Source organism: Schistosoma mansoni, chromosome W (genome assembly GCF_000237925.1).
Source record: "Schistosoma mansoni strain Puerto Rico chromosome W, complete genome".
In the NCBI taxonomy this organism is placed as follows: Eukaryota; Metazoa; Platyhelminthes; class Trematoda; order Strigeidida; family Schistosomatidae; genus Schistosoma; species Schistosoma mansoni.
In genome coordinates, this window is record NC_031502.1 from 37,740,643 (window position 1) to 37,759,863 (window position 19,221).

Sequence of the window (19,221 nt, forward strand, 5' to 3'; positions counted from 1 at the left end):
GGTTCCTACCTGTAGGTATTGGTGATTCACTGCTACTAGATACGGAAGCCCGTTAAGCGAAAGCTTCTTCTATTCCGTCCACAACCATTCGAACCATTTGACCTTGGTTGAGTATATGAAATAGTGCGCTTCGAGATGGCCTGCTCTCTCAGTCTAAAAAAGTGCTTAGCCGTCTGTGGTAATCATGATGAAGTACGATCTGTCTTTATAAATGAATTTTTCATAGGAACTTCTGTTGTCTACTCTGTCCTGCGTTAAAGCGCAACTACAACATGGCTTCAAGTACTATTCTCAAGTTGGGTACGTTCAAGTTCTCATCAATACAAGTTCAGCATTAGTAATCTTGATACTATGTCCAAAGAGCACGTGCGACGCCTTGTCAAAAGGATGTCTGGATTCTTGGTTTGTGTAAATCAGTGATGATCATATAGCTTAGGATCTGTCTGAACCTCTAAGTCATGAAATTTTAGTTCATTTCCTTGCTGTTGAAGATATTGCAGATGATCGTATAGATGTAAATTCTGTTTTAGTATTCTAATTGTCCTAGGAGGTGCTTGCAGGTTGGTCCACAAATTGCCTCTTGGAAGACATTCGACGGTACTACTGGAAGGATCGCCTATGTCTAATTAGACTTCTGAAACTATGTGTTTGCCAATGGCATGATTCTTGGTCGCTGATTTCCGATGTTCTTTTTGCAATGACATCATACGAAAGCCGCAAGGATTTAGTTGTTGATGTAGATTGATCGTTTTCAAATTACTAGTTTAGGCTTTGAATGAATATCTTGTTCAGTACCAAAATACATGCTCTTTGATTGAAAGTTGGGGTCATTCATCTTCAGTACGTTCTATCTTATTGGTATTAAGATTTTGCATTCCAGGGTTTTGTTTCGAATCGTAACACAGTTGGAGCTGATGAATCGAGTCAATTTGGTGTGGTGGCTGCCCAAAAACTAAAGGAGTTAGTTGAACTGCTTGAACTTATCCTTCTAGGCGTTCATGGCCTTTCTCTTACTGGTACAATAAAAAACTCCCCTGTTGTGTTTAAAAAAGTGCTGGAGACGTTCTGGGTAATTTTCTAAAAGTACATAACCTATGTTTTAGTCTATTTCTTTCGGATCGTCTCTCAAAAGTCTTAGGACAAATAATCTGTTGGTGGACCAAATTTGGTATGTAATAATGTTAATATTTGAGTTTCACTTCTAACATAGCCAAATTATTTAGCAACGATTTTAGTGGTCATTATAAGAGATATTTTACAATTCAGCCTTTAATGCATTTTAAACTTTCTTATGTAATTTTTCCCCAACAAATCTTTTTCAATATACATATTTTCTCTAGATAGTGGGCTGTGTGGTAGAACCCTTTATAATGTTTGGGATATTTAGCCTCACTCATCTTGTAATTGTAACAGAAACTATTCTCGTTCTGCAACCCAAACTTCACACATCAATATTTTGAAAACTTCCAACAAAACAAACTTAGCGTTGACCCAGACACAATTTTCTTTCAAAAGATCTGCAAAATAAACACTTACCTTGGAAGTCTGATCGACCCTGATGGGTTGAATTCTGACGAAATCCCTTCATGGATTTAAGAAGCTCGTTTGGCTTTTGCCAACTTACGTCGCCTATGGTGAAGGCGACATATCTGTCTATCAATTAATGAACAAGTGTCGTGCACAGCACTCCATTCCGTTCTACTTTACGGCTACAAGACGTGACTATTAAGAGTAGAAGGTACTCGTAAACTACTAGTACTTGATCGCAGATGTCTTAAAAATATTGCTCGCATCTGCTGGGTTCACCGGGTAAGTAATAGTGAGGTTAGACACAGGGTATTAGAGAATGATGGTAAAACAGTTGATGAGGTTGTGAATCTTCGTCAACTGAGATGGTTGGGCCACGTGTTACGTTTGCCTGAACACCGATTACCACGACGCCCAATGCTGATTAGTATAGGGGGTGGTTAAAAGAGTTAGGGGTGGCCGAACCAAAACGTGGCATCAGAGTTTGAAATCACTAACTTCTAGTCTGAGCCATATTGGTAGATGTAGACTACTCGGTTGGGGTCCGCGTGACTATCGTAACCAATGGTTGGAGACTATTGGTGACATGGCTCAGAATCGGTCACAATGGCGCAGGTGTATACACTCTTTATCTTCCCTTAAACCTTAAGATTAGAATTGCTCCATAGCTTTCTTTCTTCCTGTACTATATCCTTATATACAACCTTTCTTTTATATATTAACACCACTAAATTAACTACTATGAATTTGTTGTTGATCTTGTTGTGCTAATGAGGTGTGGCAACTTGGACTGATGCATATATGTGCCCGGCCCTACGTTGTAGTTGACTAACTGAAAATAAACATGTCTAATAACGTAAATAGCTAATAACTTTCATTTAATTCAGAACTTTGATCCCTCATTTGTTTATTGTTTCATAACGTGATAATAAATTATAAATTTTTCTGTTTCAGTTTTACACAGACGCTTATTCTTATTCGAGCAGCGAATTTGGACTCTATAGTTTTGTTTTCGAACCAGTAAGTTTTCGTTATTATGAACCTTCATGACAATATTCTAGTTGACTTGCAGTTGAACTATTTAGTAATTTTCACGGTATGATATTCTGCACACATAAGTTTCCAAATTATTTTGTTTTTCGTAGGTCACTTGATGACTTCGCATTACCCTACCGCAGGTCGAAAATTTCCAATGTTGCATCTAAATCAAAATTAGCTTCAGAAAATACAATTAGTTCAAAAGATGAAGTACCTACTCACTTCTTATATGATTCTAATTTGCTAAATCGACTGCTAGCTAGTTTATCAAACCTTGGGGAGTATCAGGTTCACGGGCCATTGTTGTTATTTGGTGCAGTTTGTGCAACTGCTTTCACTCATTCGGGGTCAGTTTCTCGTAACTCATCGGATCCGAGTCCTGACTCAACCTACGATCTTTCTGGTTATGCGAAGTCACAAAATTTCGACGAGAATATATCTGTTATTTCTGATCACTGTGCTCAACTATCGATCCAGAACCTCGATGTATTTCGATTTTTGGTTGGGAGATTAGATCGTACTGATTTCCGTCCACCTCAGGTTAGTTCCTTATCATGGTTGTATTTCCACCAGCTTTATCATTCCTAATAGATCAGTTGTTATTTTAGAATTAACTATTGTTAACTAACGATGCCGCGCTTACTTTCGTTTCCCGATATGTGAAATATTCTATTTTTATGGTTGAAAAACAGGATTTTTCCACCCGTTCTTAGTTTATGTTCGTTGCTTATCTTTAATCTTTGTCTACGGAATTTTCAGTCCTTATTTCCATCACAATATATCAGTCATGAATAATAATTGGCTGCGGTTTGAATTTTGTGTATATCAAAGTAAAATTTTAAAATAATCATTGAGCAATTAATAATCATGTAACCAAATATCAACTTTATATATCTCGTGCCTTATTTAAATGACTTTTTCAAGCTTTTAATCATTATTATATAGAGATTCAGAGTTTGGCTTATGTATGAAGACTTATGAATTTAAACAACCTTTTATTGGAGGTGACTTGGAACTCAGTACGAAAAAAGCTTTACTCCAGTGTTCTTCAGTCCCAGTTTTACGGCTTCAGTGATTACGTTTGTGGATTAGAGCATTCGGGTAGTTTTCATGTTTTCATATTTAATAGGTAGAGTTGACTTTGTTGTGCGACAAAGTCGGGTTAGTTTTCTTCTGCCGTCTGATATCCCCAACAACGTCCATCTGAAATTCTAAATATGATACTCTCACAAATTTTCTATCTATAAATGAACGTGGCAGTTAAGGCAGAGATAGCCTATTTCGAAATATCTCAGTGTTGACTAATTTAGTGTGGTGTCCTGAAACAAGTCTGACCCATCGAACTAGTTCTACCGAATAACACCATCGTATTCCATAACTATTTGTACCATAGTTCTTTCGTAGGGAACTAAATTATCAGACTTGTCATAGACCAAGGGAGTTTTTCATTATGTTCCAACTCTCTGCAATAATATAATAGGCGCATGAAGTTTATAATACATAACTCAGTTTTTTTTTATTTTGTACTTATACCTAGAGAATAAAGAGTATAGGTATTCAAATATATTTATTGGTCAGTTTATGTTGATGGTTAGATACACATTGACTCAGATTACGAGCGAAGTATGCAGAAAGATCTTAGTTCCACTTACTAACGCCAACATCGGTGTCTGGTTTATTCTACGTGGTAAATTTACGGCGTATAGGGCACATACATTTACAATTTTTCTCAACTAAGTATTGGTCGTCCCAAACGATGGATTTGACAGTCACGGGTGTTTAATTGCTAGTATTTCCAAAGTATCATCAGCATCTGCTTGGACCACTAAGTTAGAAGTAGGCTATTCTTAAAATGCCGGGTAAGAAAGATAATTCCTAGTGAGGAAGTTGCAGATCCCTACAATTTATCTGTGTAAGCCTTGAAAATCCTTATAGTCTAGCCATATTCATTCACTTTTCGTCTAAATACTAGGCGCATTTTATACTTATGCAGTAATTATTCACATTAATCAATTGCTTCAACACTTCTTTTTCTTCGTAAAGGTCTCGCAAATGGATTGCAATGTTTCTGTCCCATATAGTGAGTTTAATGCTAGCCTTGTTAGCTTGGCTACTCATAGCGCTGTATTTGATCTGGTTACGCTCCTAGCACGAGATGTTGCATTATGGTCGTTGGATAGCAATCCCCCTCCTACTTCACAGTTATTTGATTCTCTTGATTATCCAAATAGAGATGGATTTCTTACTTTGTTCTCACGAACGCTCCAGGTTGTTGTAACTAATGCCCACTTGGTTCGTTGTCCAATGTCTAAAGGAATTCCGGACACTTCAGATGATGTTCCAGATTTTCCAGTGGATAGTGGTCCGAGAATTGGCTGTCGGATTTTCGGACTCATTGAATCGCTTATAGAAAGTAAGTTGCATCCATCAGTCAGTAATATGCTTTCTGACTATCACTGACAGCTTAACTGAACACCAGTGATAAACGTTGGTGGTATATTGGAAACTATACACGATGTTCTGCTTGCAACATACGTTTAAAACTAGCACACAATAAGTAAATATTCTACAAAATACCCTTGGCTAGGATGTGAGCGTGTAATCAATTTTATATCGTCTCAACACCAGTAGTGAGGTTCAACTGATTCCCGAATTTCCCCATTTACTGAAATTTCTACCAATGACATCCTAAAAGCATCGCACTATACGGACGACGTCTTACGGTGCGATAATAAATAAGGCACTCATATCACAACCACCAAGTGTATGGTTTTCCCATTATAGTTTAAGGTGGTTCTATGAGATGAGACGAAGAATGTGTGTGCACTTACTCTTTGTGGTAAGTTATGAAGTTTATGAGTCTGGTTATTTGCATAAATGTCAGTGGTAGTGTACATTTGAGGGCAGTATACCAAAGTTCTTTTGGTGATTACATCTTGAAAAACTAGTCTCGGTGAACTTGAACTGTTGTACACATGACTTCCCAGTGGTTTCCATTTTACTACTAAATTTTCCGGATGAAACTGAATGGAAGACTCAGAAAAGATATTAGTCCTCTGTTAGTGGGACATAGATTGGATGTTTCATGCATGATGGTGTTGCTGCGCGCTGATTGGCTAATTCTAAACCGATCAGCCCGGGCATATTATTGGAGAAAAATCTAGAAGCTTCTTATGTATATACTATAAATATATGAACGTTATTCAAACTAGTGATTGCTGTTCACTTATCATTATTATTTTGAATACAATTTCATTCCTGTTCAAAGTGTTCTGATTTTGGGGTCTTGTCGAGTGTCATCGTATAAGAATACTAAGCAATAGGAATAGCTGGGTCGTTTATATAGCAAAAACACAATTATAACATCCTCTCAGTGCTATTCTATTTGCATCTCTTGGCATTTTGCTCAAGTTGAAATACTAGAGATCATAAAACTTAGCATTTAGCTCTGATTCGACGTTCGCTGCGCTCCCACTACGGCTTTATTTAGTCTCATAGGTAGACAGAAGTAAGTACATCGATAGAAATAATATATAACTTAGTCATCTTTTTTGAATCGTAATCGTTGATATTCTTTTATTTTCATTTACTAAATTCATCTCATTTTCCCTGACCATTTCTTGGTTCCATATTGTATCAAGCGCTTTTTTGTATTGAAATAATTGGATTTTTTGTCATCTGTCCTTTGAAGTTGATTAGAAAATTCTTTGAAGACTTTATAAAATTATACTGTAGTTGAGTCTTTCAATAGATTCTGTGTTTTATGCCAATAATGCGAGGAAACTAATTAGCTACCAACTTATTCAAATTTTAGGTTTTCCGTATGATCTAAGCGTACTTCGTATCTATACAAGTTTGCTTGTTCCTTCAAACAGTACTAAAATTAAATCGGGATCTATCAACCTAGTAAACCATGTCAAAGAATTCATAAATCATGTTCCATACCTCGCTGAACCACTGACTGAAGCATTATCAAAACACTTGTCTTCACGAAATGCGTCATTATACCCACAGCTTACCAGTACTATTGAGAAGAAATTACACATGCAGGTTGTTTTAAATAAGCCACGAACGGTTATGACTGTCAATTCAAAAATAACCTCAGCATCTGCCAGTTTACCTGAGAGAAATAATATCTTCTCAGGAGTCTACTTAGCATCGGGGACACAAGGTTATGTTGACCAAGGTGAGTCTAAAATAATTTTTTAGCCCAATAATTTCTTTGCAAAAATATGTTTGTTTTTTCAATCAACCTATTATCATCAAATATTTATGATTTCAGTAAACGGAATATACCCATCGAGACATAAAATAAAAAACCTTGGCTCAGCGAAGAGTTCTCCTTTCAACAAATTCATTTTCAAAGCTGTACAGTCGCCTCTCTTTAGCCACTCCGGTAAATGTTCTTGAATTCTTTTGGATAAAGTATGCATCGAATGACTTATATACCTAGCTCCATGTGAGCAGGTAAATTGGTAAATGCACATAAAGTTGGTAAGATGAGACAGTTTTTCCTTAAGATAATTAATGAACAACAATCGGCTGGAGAACACCATTCGCAACGTTACTGCGAGAAACTTTCTTTTTAAGGACTCGGAAATTCTCATCTTTCGGGCGTCTGTAGCTATATCACTCTTAGAATCGATGTCCATATAAAGTATTTTCTTTTCCATCGAGGTTATGTGTGCTTTAGGTGGTTTAGGTTTTATTTTCTTGTCAATAAATGTTGAAGGATACCCCTTTTTGATGAATATTCCCTTCAAGAGGCTCAGTTCGTCATCTATGCCCTCGGGACTATAAATTCTTCGTATTCGCGTAGCAAGTGATATTATTATATTATATTATGACTAAGAAAATATTTTTTAAACATCTTTGTTTATTCTACCTCACTGTTACCATATTTAACGTAAGTTCCTTATCACTATTATTGTAATTATTATCATCCTAAAAAATAAGTATATGTATTTGCGATTGTACAGCCTTAAAGATGAATTTGCCGAAAAGAGAACTCTTCTCTGAATCAATCTCTCTTATTTATGATTTAGACTACAGTTCTTTCAGAATATATCGTTATAGTACTGTAGATCTGCAATTCTTCAGTATAACAAGTTGTCTCTGTATCGATAACCCACGTGTATAAACCACAACGAAACCATCCTGTCTTACATCCAAGGTTCCACGGTTATTCGGTGTACAGTTGGTACTTCAAAATGGAGGGATCCGTAAACGCTGGAAATGTTTCAGGTATTCTCGAAGATCTTTACTCTTTGTGAAGTCTTTGAGCACAGGCATAATTACCGACTTGAAAATCCAGTCATATCCCTTGATCCAAAAACAACATTTTACGTTACTAGTTACTTTTTAATTACGTAACTGCTGAGTTGTCTTGAAATTTCGCAAATACAAAGGGTGTATACTAGAAAAGAATTTTCCACCTCTTAAATAAAAAAAACATATTACTTCGAATTTGTTTTGTTTCAGCTCGTAGTATAACTGAGAATGGTTAAGTAATCATATTCTCTTCGGCTTCTGCGTGACAAAATCTGATCACAGATGCTGAAACCCCGTTTGCGTCTTGTTACTTCGTACTACTTTTATTGTTAATGAAATGTCCATTCTGTATGTTATTGGGTAAAACTACTGTTCAACATTATGTTTCGGTTTAATTCAAAAACTACAGAACCTAACTGCTAAAAGTCGAAAATTTGCTGAAGTTGGAAGTATTCGATCGTTTGCTTCTGCAAGATATTACCAGCCTACATCGGGACATTTGGTTGATATCATGTGTTTTGAGTAGTAGATTTTGATGACTAATTAGTATTCGAAGTAACCTTATAACTTATTTTTATTCTACTTATTTGCATTCAGCGATACCAATGGTTGGTGTTCGCAGCTGCTTTTTAAGTGCCCTTTAAGTCGTAATGTTTTTTCAGCTAATCTTTCTCGTGAATTCGCATAAAAAATTATTTCTAGTATGATGCAAAAATGTGCCTCCCTATAAGTAATAAATCTTATACAGCTTTCATACAACTGAGTTGTTAGATCGCTCTCATTTACTCCCAAGTTGCAAAGGTACTGTTCCCACCTTTTCTTATTCACATCATACTGTATGTTTTATAAATTCATTGTATTTCATGATACTTATTTCTAGTTTGTAAACAGCCTGTAGCCTTTTTTTCCGATTCATGAATAGATTTAGGTCTTGTTGTATGGCGTATTGAATATTCTCTGTGGCACGTGATTGGCAATGAGATTTATTTAGCTGAATTGGCTCTTAATGATTTCCATAAATCTATTGCTTCATCTATGGATAAGTATGAAGCTCGTGTACTATTAAATGCTACGTCATATGATTCGGAATCACTTCAAATTCAAGCTGAATTTTATGCTCAATTTTATACTAGATTAACACGATTGTTGGATCTCCTTGAGTTTATATCCGCTTGTCTCAAGGTAATTATTACGAATAATTGTGATATATGGTTGATTTTGTAAAGCGGAATAACTAAACATGCACATGCATCCTGCGCATTACAGGCTAATTAATTGAGGTTTCTCGATAACTTTATATTCATGTAGATCGATATGAGCCAAGTACTTATTTGAAACGATTATTTATTGAATTGATTTATCTTATTTAATTATCAACTTCTTCATATGTATGCACTCAATGCTTTAATTATAACCAAATGCAAAACCATGATACCAGGTGAATCTTTTTATCCCAGTACAGATTCGTTGGTAGTACCCCCCTCCACGACCCGCTGGGGATGGAATACTAGAAGTTCAGATCTAGCTCTAAGTGTTCTACGCTTAGACTGTTGAGCTGGCTTCCTGTGGTTCATATTTTCAATTAGTCACTTCAATACTTATGCTATTTATATTTGGCGAGGTTTTTAATATTGATTTATGTAAAACTAAGGTGAACAAATTATTGTTTCGTATGTTTCTGTGATGTAATGTGTTCAGTTTTTTGGGCTATACCATCAAAGATTGAGGGGTTTCGGTTTGGTTAGGAAAATTAGTACTATTAACAAGGTAATAGATGTATATCACACAACACAGTTTCTTTTTAAGATTTCGACTTTCATAGTTTCAGAACATTTAGTAACTCTAAAATCAAACTATCATTATAATTCAGAATAATATCTATTTTAGAGATTTTAATCGCGTTTAGAAGAATAAAATATTACTTAGCTGAAACACTTTGTAGTTACGTAAATTATCTGGAATCAATTAACTCGAACAATGGCTTTGTTGTTAAAACATTTGGTTTTCAGCTAGTTGATCAAAGGTTGGAACGTTTTTTCTCATCTACTTCAGTTTGAACATTTGGATAATATCCCTAATTCTAATGAAGTTTAACTCAGCAGATTATGTATTAACTGTACTTAATGAGTTACATAATGTTCGAAAATTCCCATTATTTTGGTTCTTACCCTATTTATCTTTTCTTTCCTAGTGTGATTTGTATATTTCTCAATGTTTAATATCAATTGAATATATTTGGATGATAATTTTACGTTATTTAAATATTATACCATCTGATCAAGTCAATTTAATTGTTCAACATTTCACTAATAATATATCATCATCGTCATTCATTAAAATACATCGAAATTTTTATGGAAAAATTAAATCTTCAAATGAAATAGGGATAAATCGTAATTCAATTGATGAATTAATTATTCATTTGTTATTACCTAATTTATTATGTTTAATTGGACAATCATTATTAAATTTACCTACATTAAAATCAAAGCAGCTAATAATGGAAAATATTAATTTATTGACTAGTGTATTAAATAATAGTCATAGTATTATACCACGTATGGTTATTAATCAGAATGGTCAAAGCTCACAGTAAGTTATCCTTTGATTTAATTATATTAACTTGTGTTCAATGTTGTTTGAGTGCTAGTTTATTTTAATGTTTAAAGCTTGATTTTAATAACCTGATTATTCTACTAATTGAAGTTGATAAATAAACAAAACAAATTTTATTCTAGCTACCTTGTTTCTAGATTAGCTGAACTGTACCTTTAATCTCTACCCAATAATGTATGCATTAAGGAAAGCATTTTTGAATGTAGAAGTTACTGTGTTTGCCTGATAGACCAACTTTTAGAATGTAAATCAAGATTTAATCCATTAACTCACTTGTCGAAAGTTTGGTAGTTGTAACTCGGCACATTGGTTACAATGTTAACTAAAAGTTAAGTGTGTTAATTGAAAATACGATGTATTTGTAAGATATGTAATATCTACTTTTAAGATCACTGGTTAATATTCATTTACTATCCATAGTATGTATGATTGTGAGCCAATCAATCAGCAAACAAAGTGGGATTTTTCGCGAGTATCTATCAATCCTACTACCACATCACCACAATAATAATACAGAATAACAAGTCGAAAAACAATAGAGCCTATATAACAGTATGTTAATATTAGTTAGTCAAAATTTGATATATAGAATATATTTCCATAAGAACTTGTAACTGAAATGATATTAGGCAAATATATTAATACATTTGTACTACTACGACTGGTTTCGGTCATTGTATCAGTATTTAATAATCAATGTTTATTTTTATCACGACTACTTTTGATGACGTTACTTATTAAATCTAGTGTAGAACACTACCATACTCAGTAATTTATAGCTTACATTGTTATCCGATTTCGAGGCATTTCAAGCTAACTATTCATGTAAAAACAACGTATTCTCTGTAAATTCTATCTTAATTCTTATGTTCATATTTACTGTTTTCTGATTATCTAAAATGGTTTCAAGTCTCAAAATCATTCTGCAGTATAGTTTATCTTTACTGCATGCCTATTAAGTAATCAGACATAAGCTACTACTATTTGACCACAGATGCCTAAGAAATATTGCTCGCATCTGCTGGGTTCACCGGGTAAGTAATAGTGAGGTTAGACACAGGGTATTAGAGAATGATGGTAAAACAGTTGATGAGGTTGTGAATCTTCGTCAACTGAGATGGTTGGGCCACGTGTTACGTTTGCCTGAACACCGATTACCACGACGCCCAATGCTGATTAGTATAGGGGGTGGTTAAAAGAGTTAGGGGTGGCCGAACCAAAACGTGGCATCAGAGTTTGAAATCACTAACTTCTAGTCTGAGCCATATTGGTAGATGTAGACTACTCGGTTGGGGTCCGCGTGACTATCGTAACCAATGGTTGGAGACTATTGGTGACATGGCTCAGAATCGGTCACAATGGCGCAGATGTATACACTCTTTATCTTCCCTTAAACCTTAAGATTAGAATTGCTCCATAGCTTTCTTTCTTCCTGTACTATATCCTTATATACAACCTTTCTTTTATATATTAACACCACTAAATTAACTACTATGAATTTGTTGTTGATCTTGTTGTGCTAATGAGGTGTGGCAACTTGGACTGATGCATATATGTGCCCGGCCCTACGTTGTAGCTGACTGACTGACAATAAAAATTACAGGTTTACACAAACATATATATATATTACTTATTCTGGTTAGCATTTTTTTAGCAAGTTTGTTTTCTAGGGGATGGGGATGCTGACCCCACTCCCAACCCTCCTCCTTTATACAAGCTTGGGATCGGCAGTAGCCCTAGAAGAGCTACAGGCGGAGTTTATATATATATATATATATATATATATATATACATGTTTCAAATGATCAAATCAATGTTTACTAATCAAATATCCTAAACATTACTTAAATTATAAATATTCATGCAAATTTATAACTTTATAAAAATGAATTATTTATTTACTTTGTTGTTCCTATGTTCCTTTTTTTTCTTTTTTTTTAAAAAATACTACAGACTAACATTTGGATTGAATGCTTGTTATTTAATTAACACTATTCTTAATTATAATTCATCAGAACCAATTAATTTTTTAAATTTTCAACAATCAACATCATTTCATTATCATTATCATTCAACAAATGTATATCATTTACTTATATCATATATTAATTTTATATCAGGATTATTTTATTTTATTCGATGGGTATATTCTAATTCGGAATTTATTATTGAAACTATTCATATTGATATTATACCATTATATATTGAATGTTCTGAATTAATTCATGGATGTCTTGTATTCATTATACAACATCTTATGATCATGTTTTCACAAGTAGATTATTATGCTGAAAATTTCAGTATGAATTCTATTAATAATGGATTAATTCAAAAAAATCATTTATTAAAAGTAGATTTTGATCAATTAGCTAATTTAGGTAAGTTTTTAAATTGTGATATATATTTTATTAATAAACAAATGCACACTGCTGAGGAGTCCCACAACAGGACGAAACGGCCATCCAGTGCTTCCAGGTTTTCCCTAGTGGTCTAGCTTCAATTGACTCACGCTTTCAACTATGAAAACAAAAATAAAATAATATCGAATGCTTTATTATTATATATGATATTTAACATTATATTAAAAATTTTTATACTGTTTTATATACAATTTTAATATGATTTCATTTGTATTGTATTTTTATATATCATAGGGTAATCAAACACCGACGAATATTCAATTCACTTTGTATTCGGTCTTGATATTATTGAAATTGAATTCATAAGTTGACGTAAGCTAGACCATCATTGAAAACCTAGGAACATTGGAAGGCCGTTTCATCATAGTATGGGACTACTCAGCAGTGCGCATCCAAGACCCCACACGCGGGACTCGGACTCAGGAACTTCAATCTCGCGCACGAACGATTAGCCTCTAGACCACTGAGCCGGCGTCCAGATGTGTTAATGTCTAACTCTAACCGATCCATGATTTTGTGCAATCATTTATACATTGTCTGAGGTAGATACCTGTCTCTACTCGATACAGATTGGACTCTTCTGGTCACGGCTTCTCACTAGGACTCCATCAGTCGATTTAAGCTAGACCACCATTAAAATTCAAGGGTTAATCAGTGTTGTTGACCTTTTGTTGATAATAACAACAATGCCCGTACCGGTCCACGCGTCATCGGTCTGGCACAGTGCTAATATTGCATAATTTGTGTTCTGATTGGCGATTAAGTCACGTGATAATTAACCAGACCACAAGATATAACATACATAACTTTGAATAGTGTTCAATTTTTGGTAAGATTGGCTGTTTTATGCCACGGTTGAGGAGAGTACGATATCACCAAATACCAGCAAACGGAATGAAAGTCAGCAACACAACAACAGGACAAGCTAAACTATCCCACTGTGCACCAACCCTGCTAACTAGAGGGAGAAGATCAGTTTCAGTCGAGAGAAATGTATATTCCACAAGCAGCCCGGATGCACGAACGAACAAGCACATAACTCATGAGTATATATACAGTACAAAAATGTCCTTGGAAAACGTCACAAAATAACTTATTAAAAGAGGAAACGAATCAATGGCATTTAAGGTCCTTCCAAATGGGAAATACAAACTGGCAGTAAAAGTAGGCGCTTTTGGCATGAAAATGAGAAATTCAAATTTCCAAAGTCAAATTACAAAAATGAGACGTTTACCAAGTGATCTCTGAGGATCTAAAATCCCCAACATATGTCAGAGTACTAAAGTCCTACTTTTTAAAAACATTTCTCTAGCCAAATTATAAATTACTTAAATAATTTTTCCTTTTCTTTTTTAATTAGCCGAACATTGTTTCATGTTATTAACCGATGTATTGACAACCCGTACATCGGAACAAGATGTACAAATTTTACGAATGATTTTAAAACAACTTAAGCAAGAATCATCATCATCTTCAACATCATTGTTTCATTTATTTCCTAAATTTATATCTGAAGAAAATCATTGGCCTATAACTTATCAATGTATCACATTACATTTATTACTCAATGATACACGTTCATTAAATGCTCTGATAGCATTCTCATCAATTCATCAAAGTATTTTATTGAGGCAAACAGAAACCATTGAATATGGGTAAGTGTTTATCTTAAAAAGTGTTCTTTTAGTTAGCCCATTCACTAAGTACTTGGATACAAGCTAAGCTCTTAATGTAAGGGCTGGGCATACTACGCAGTTGCTAAATGGGAAGTATGAGGAACGGGGTTTTGGACTTAATCACTAAAACTTGAACCCTATTAATGTATTATATTATTGGTTGTGGTCTAGTCATTCTCCGGATTATTAAGTTTGTTACACGTATTGGTAATTGTAGTTATCACAGGTTTAATGATAACTACAATTACTGATACCATGAGTAAGTTCAAGGCTAGCTATCAACCCACCGAAATGTATATATGAGTACTGGTTGCATTTACATGACGCCGTGAAAATGGCTAGTATCAGTAATGCAAAATGATGAAGTCAGTGTTCAGTACCAACCAGATTTTATTTACTGTTGCCAGACAAAGAGAACAATGCAAAATGTGATATAGATATTTCTCTATACAAGGTTGCATTTGATTACGAGAAAGAGGGCATATTAAATAAAACAATGATGAAAAGATCAAAGAAATACGTGAAAACGGAATCAAAAGGACAAAATAATTCTCTGTTTATTTTCTTACACTATTTTGACAGTAGATCGCTGACCTAATGGAATAAATTTATTGTTAAAATGTACAAATCTTCCAGTCTAACTGAAAATCGCTCACTCCATAATATTCTATTGAAAGACCGTTTTCTGAAACTAATTTTTGAAGATTAGCAATCCGTTTCCAATTACCCGCGATACTAGATCATAACGAAGGATAATTGTATGTGAAGCGTAAGTGCATCTAAGTTAAAATCCTCGACAAAAGATTTAACCGTCGCGATCTAAAGCTGACACACTGGAAATTTTGAAGTCATTGTGTTTCTTCCTAGAAGGAAGCCTTCATCCTCTAACAACGTTGAAATTTATAGAAGTTAAACAGAATACTTCTCTCGTATATACTACTTTATTCACAATCTATTATCTTTCGAAATTCTACAAACATTTAGAGTTTAATAACACGAAGCTTTCACCATGTTGTTCAGGTAAATTTTCTTGATTCACAATATAAAATTCAGAGATTGTATTTGTACAGTCTGATTCGAATTTGATTAGTTTCGGTTAAAAATTTCCACAGCACAATGAAGAAATACATTTTTTAGACTAAATTTTTGGCCTCAGGAAATGGGTTTATTTGTCTGTCTTGACCGAATTCAATATAATATCCTGTCACTCAGATACTCGAGTATTGAAGGTCCTCTGCTGATTCACTCTTCTACTCAGGGGACCCGTGAAGTCAGTTTATTTGATGAAGGATATATAAATGCATATTTATGACTATCAAAATTTTCTGATGAAGTTTTTAGTCGTAGCCCTTTTGAAATAACGCAACATCGAAAATGAATGTTTTTTTTGTGATTTTTGTTATAAATTATTTATTGTTTGCTCTAATATATACAGTGTAAAGTGACCAGTTAGTCATAATCAACATACAACCTGGCACATATATGTTGATCCAAGTCTTCACATCACGTTAGTACGTCAAGATAAATTATAAAAAGATAAACAGCAAAAGAATCAAAATAATTTTGTAGGATTTTTATACGGAAAACTGAACACTGAATATAGTTCGGAAAGACACACTGAAAAGGCATATGTGAAGGAATAATGGAAATCAATATGTAAAGTAAAAAAAGATTAAACACATCTTAGCCGTTCTAACCGATTCTAATCCATGTCATCAAACATCTCCGATCCCAATTAGATCGTGTACACCTTACTGAAATGGCTCAGTCTAACAATCAGTGACTTCATGGACTGATCCCACGCTTTAGTCTAACTTCTTTTAACTTCCCGTTTACTACTACATCACCTATTTTCATTCGTAAAGATTGACGGCATTAGGTTTACATAACATATATCCCAACTACTTCAGTCGATGAATGCGAACATGTTCTGGAGTATGGTTTAAAAGTTAATAAGGGTTTGAGAGCTTTGAAATTTAAACCTCACTGTATGGATATTAACATACATGTACCAGAAATACATAATTTTAGATCATACTTTAAAATCTCATTTTACATTTCAAAATGTCACAGTATATATTTTTTGCATACTAAATATTTTCAATAAATTTATTGCGTTTGTATTAAATGGTTGCTTCCAATTACAAAAATATTTCTGTTTAATTTTGCTTTTTGCTATAATCTAAAAGAATTTACATTAAAAATTTTTTTTGTTACTATCCTAGCTTCCCTATGTCAGTCTACTTTAATAATCGTGATATCTCAAGGAAAACAATTCTAGTGGATAATAGTAGTTCACCAACTGTAAGAGCTGTTTGGTTATCGCTTACATTGGTTCATCATTTACTTAACTTAGAAAATAAGTTATTGATTGAACCAGGCAATTCAAATCCAATTACTCCTCCTCTGTTGACTAGTATACAGTGTTATTCTAATTCGTTCACTGGGGATCATTACATCACTACTTTATTCTTTTATCTTCGGTATTCGTTTAGTGTTGGAATTTCTCGTTTGGTTGTCGCATTACTTAAGTGGATAACACAGGTTAGTTGTAAATGCCTCGTGTATTGTTGTTTCATATTTGATTGAGCTTCGGTATTTTCGCTTTGTTTTATGACCACCATTAACTGTACTAATGATTCAACTCGCTTTCTTGTTTTATATTATTACATAGTATTCATCTGTTGATATTACAAATTATCTGGGCAGTGAGTCAAATCAAGTACGTGCTTCTTGCCTGAAGAAATTAGTGTCTACTACAGAAGATCAGTTGGTACGTGTTGGATTGTATGATTTATTATCAGAGACAGTATTAAATAGTGAAAAATACGGACCTATTAGTTCACGATTGCCAGTTGGACTATTACGTTTACTTTTAACAGATGGAACTGTTATAGGTTCAGATATGAAGTTGAATAGAATGGTGGCTACTAAATCCAAAGAAATTTCAAATTCAGATTGTCTGGATTGTGTAATAGATACACTTAAAGAACTTCAGGTATAATTGTATATCACATTTGACTGATTTTTTCCGTAATCAGTAATCATTTTTTATCTTTTTATGGTTGCACTGTGCTGCGTACCACGTGTTATTTGAATGATTAATACACAAAAGTTGAAAACTTTACAGTTTGCATATTTGAAATGATTTAATAAATACATCATTCTAGATTTATATCAGCAAATTTACCAAATTAGTGCTTTTTGTGAATCACGAAACTGCCTGCTAACTTATCCCTACCGTTGCTGCTACCTTGACGTGGTTGTCGGGCTTGCCTATCGTGATGAACCAATCGAGCTATACTAGATGGAACAATCGTTTCTCAAGGTTCTACCATGCCAGACAGGTCCGTTGAAGAGCGGTAAGACTAAAAGCAGCAATCCCAAGGTCCGAAGGTGAAGTCGTACTGCTGACTGTACAGGGGTTTGACGGCAGTAAGGTGTTTCCTTCAGACAACCAGCATGACAGCGATGCTGCCTTCCCACAAGGAGGGGTGGGTGTTAATGACAACATTACCTCTCTATTTTTTGAAAATCGTGTACATATTTGGCGATAAGTGTCATAAGAAAGGGAGAGGCGTTTGAGTGCGTGTCATAGAGTATGATACCATTTACGTAGATTATTTATGGAGCTTTTTCGTCTGTGATGATTCACTCTTTTAAGGTCCGTTTGCATGAAATTTTCTTCAAAATACAATACTTCATTTCGGCAAACTTTATGCATGTGCTCAGACTGCACAGTATGAACAAAAAGCCAAAAGCTTGGTTCAACTAAGGTACTGTTTAAAACTGTACTGTACTGTTTAAAACGTTTTGTTGTACCAATGAAACTACTCGCAAGTAGTCAATACATTTTAATAAATTAAAAACCACTTTCGTATTTTCTTATGATGTCTGCCAGTTTTTTCTAAAACATTTTTGTTTAATTTTATCGTTAAATGTGCTTATGTACATTTTATAAACTCACTGGTATCCTATGAATAACTGTTTAATTTTAGTCGCTTGCTTTCTTCATGCAAAAAAGCGTATATTAAAATGAGAGTTCAATTTCTGTCATTAAAAAATGGTATGATATTCAAAACAAAAAAAGAATTCTTAGAGTATTTAATCCCACATCTCAATTTCTCTTCATTTTCATGCAGATAATTTATCTACACAGAAATTTCAGCAGAACACTATCGTATAGCTGTTTGTATGCTACACATAATTATTATGGGGATTGTAAAATACCATGTTTAATTGGTTTTCTAGACCATTTTAATCTAGTTTCTGGTTACTCACTTAAGAAAATTGTTGCTTATCATTCCGGGTGTATTATATATTCTATTATCATTAAGCGTTTCCTTTTATGAATATGTTATAATAACCTTTTACGATGTACTGAGCTAATCGTGAGCCTATTACGCAACGATTTATGTTTGATTACAGCTTCTGATAGTTTGTTTAATTCTCAAAGTCTCCACGTATTTATTCTCTAGAGATGCCATATGAAACCAACCAATTTTAAAAAGATGTGTTCAATGTATGTCTTGATTTACTTTTATTTCAGCTGTAGGTTATAGTTAAAAACAAATGTTCACCAAATTACTTAGTTCAAAGTTTAAACTCCTAAGAAAATATCTAGCTTCAAGATAATTTTTGACAAGAAAACATGAAAATGGCTTACAATTGAA

The 19,221-nt window shown here is 34.0% G+C and overlaps 1 protein-coding gene across 1 annotated transcript in view; it reads left to right on the top strand.

Moving 5' to 3' along the window:
- Nucleotides 1–351: 351 nt before the first annotated feature.
- Smp_157220 (hypothetical protein) overlaps nt 352–19,221 on the top strand; it is a gene marked incomplete at both ends in the record, with an annotated part of 39,873 nt that continues 21,003 nt past the window's right edge. Inside the window, 14 exon segments of the mRNA XM_018789603.1 lie at nt 352–402; nt 437–514; nt 548–736; nt 769–840; nt 881–1,069; nt 2,884–3,105; nt 4,609–4,978; nt 6,380–6,751; nt 8,759–9,018; nt 10,331–10,428; nt 12,406–12,830; nt 14,233–14,527; nt 16,774–17,092; nt 17,223–17,546. Coding sequence (XP_018655029.1) covers nt 352–402; nt 437–514; nt 548–736; nt 769–840; nt 881–1,069; nt 2,884–3,105; nt 4,609–4,978; nt 6,380–6,751; nt 8,759–9,018; nt 10,331–10,428; nt 12,406–12,830; nt 14,233–14,527; nt 16,774–17,092; nt 17,223–17,546 — 3,264 coding nt within the window.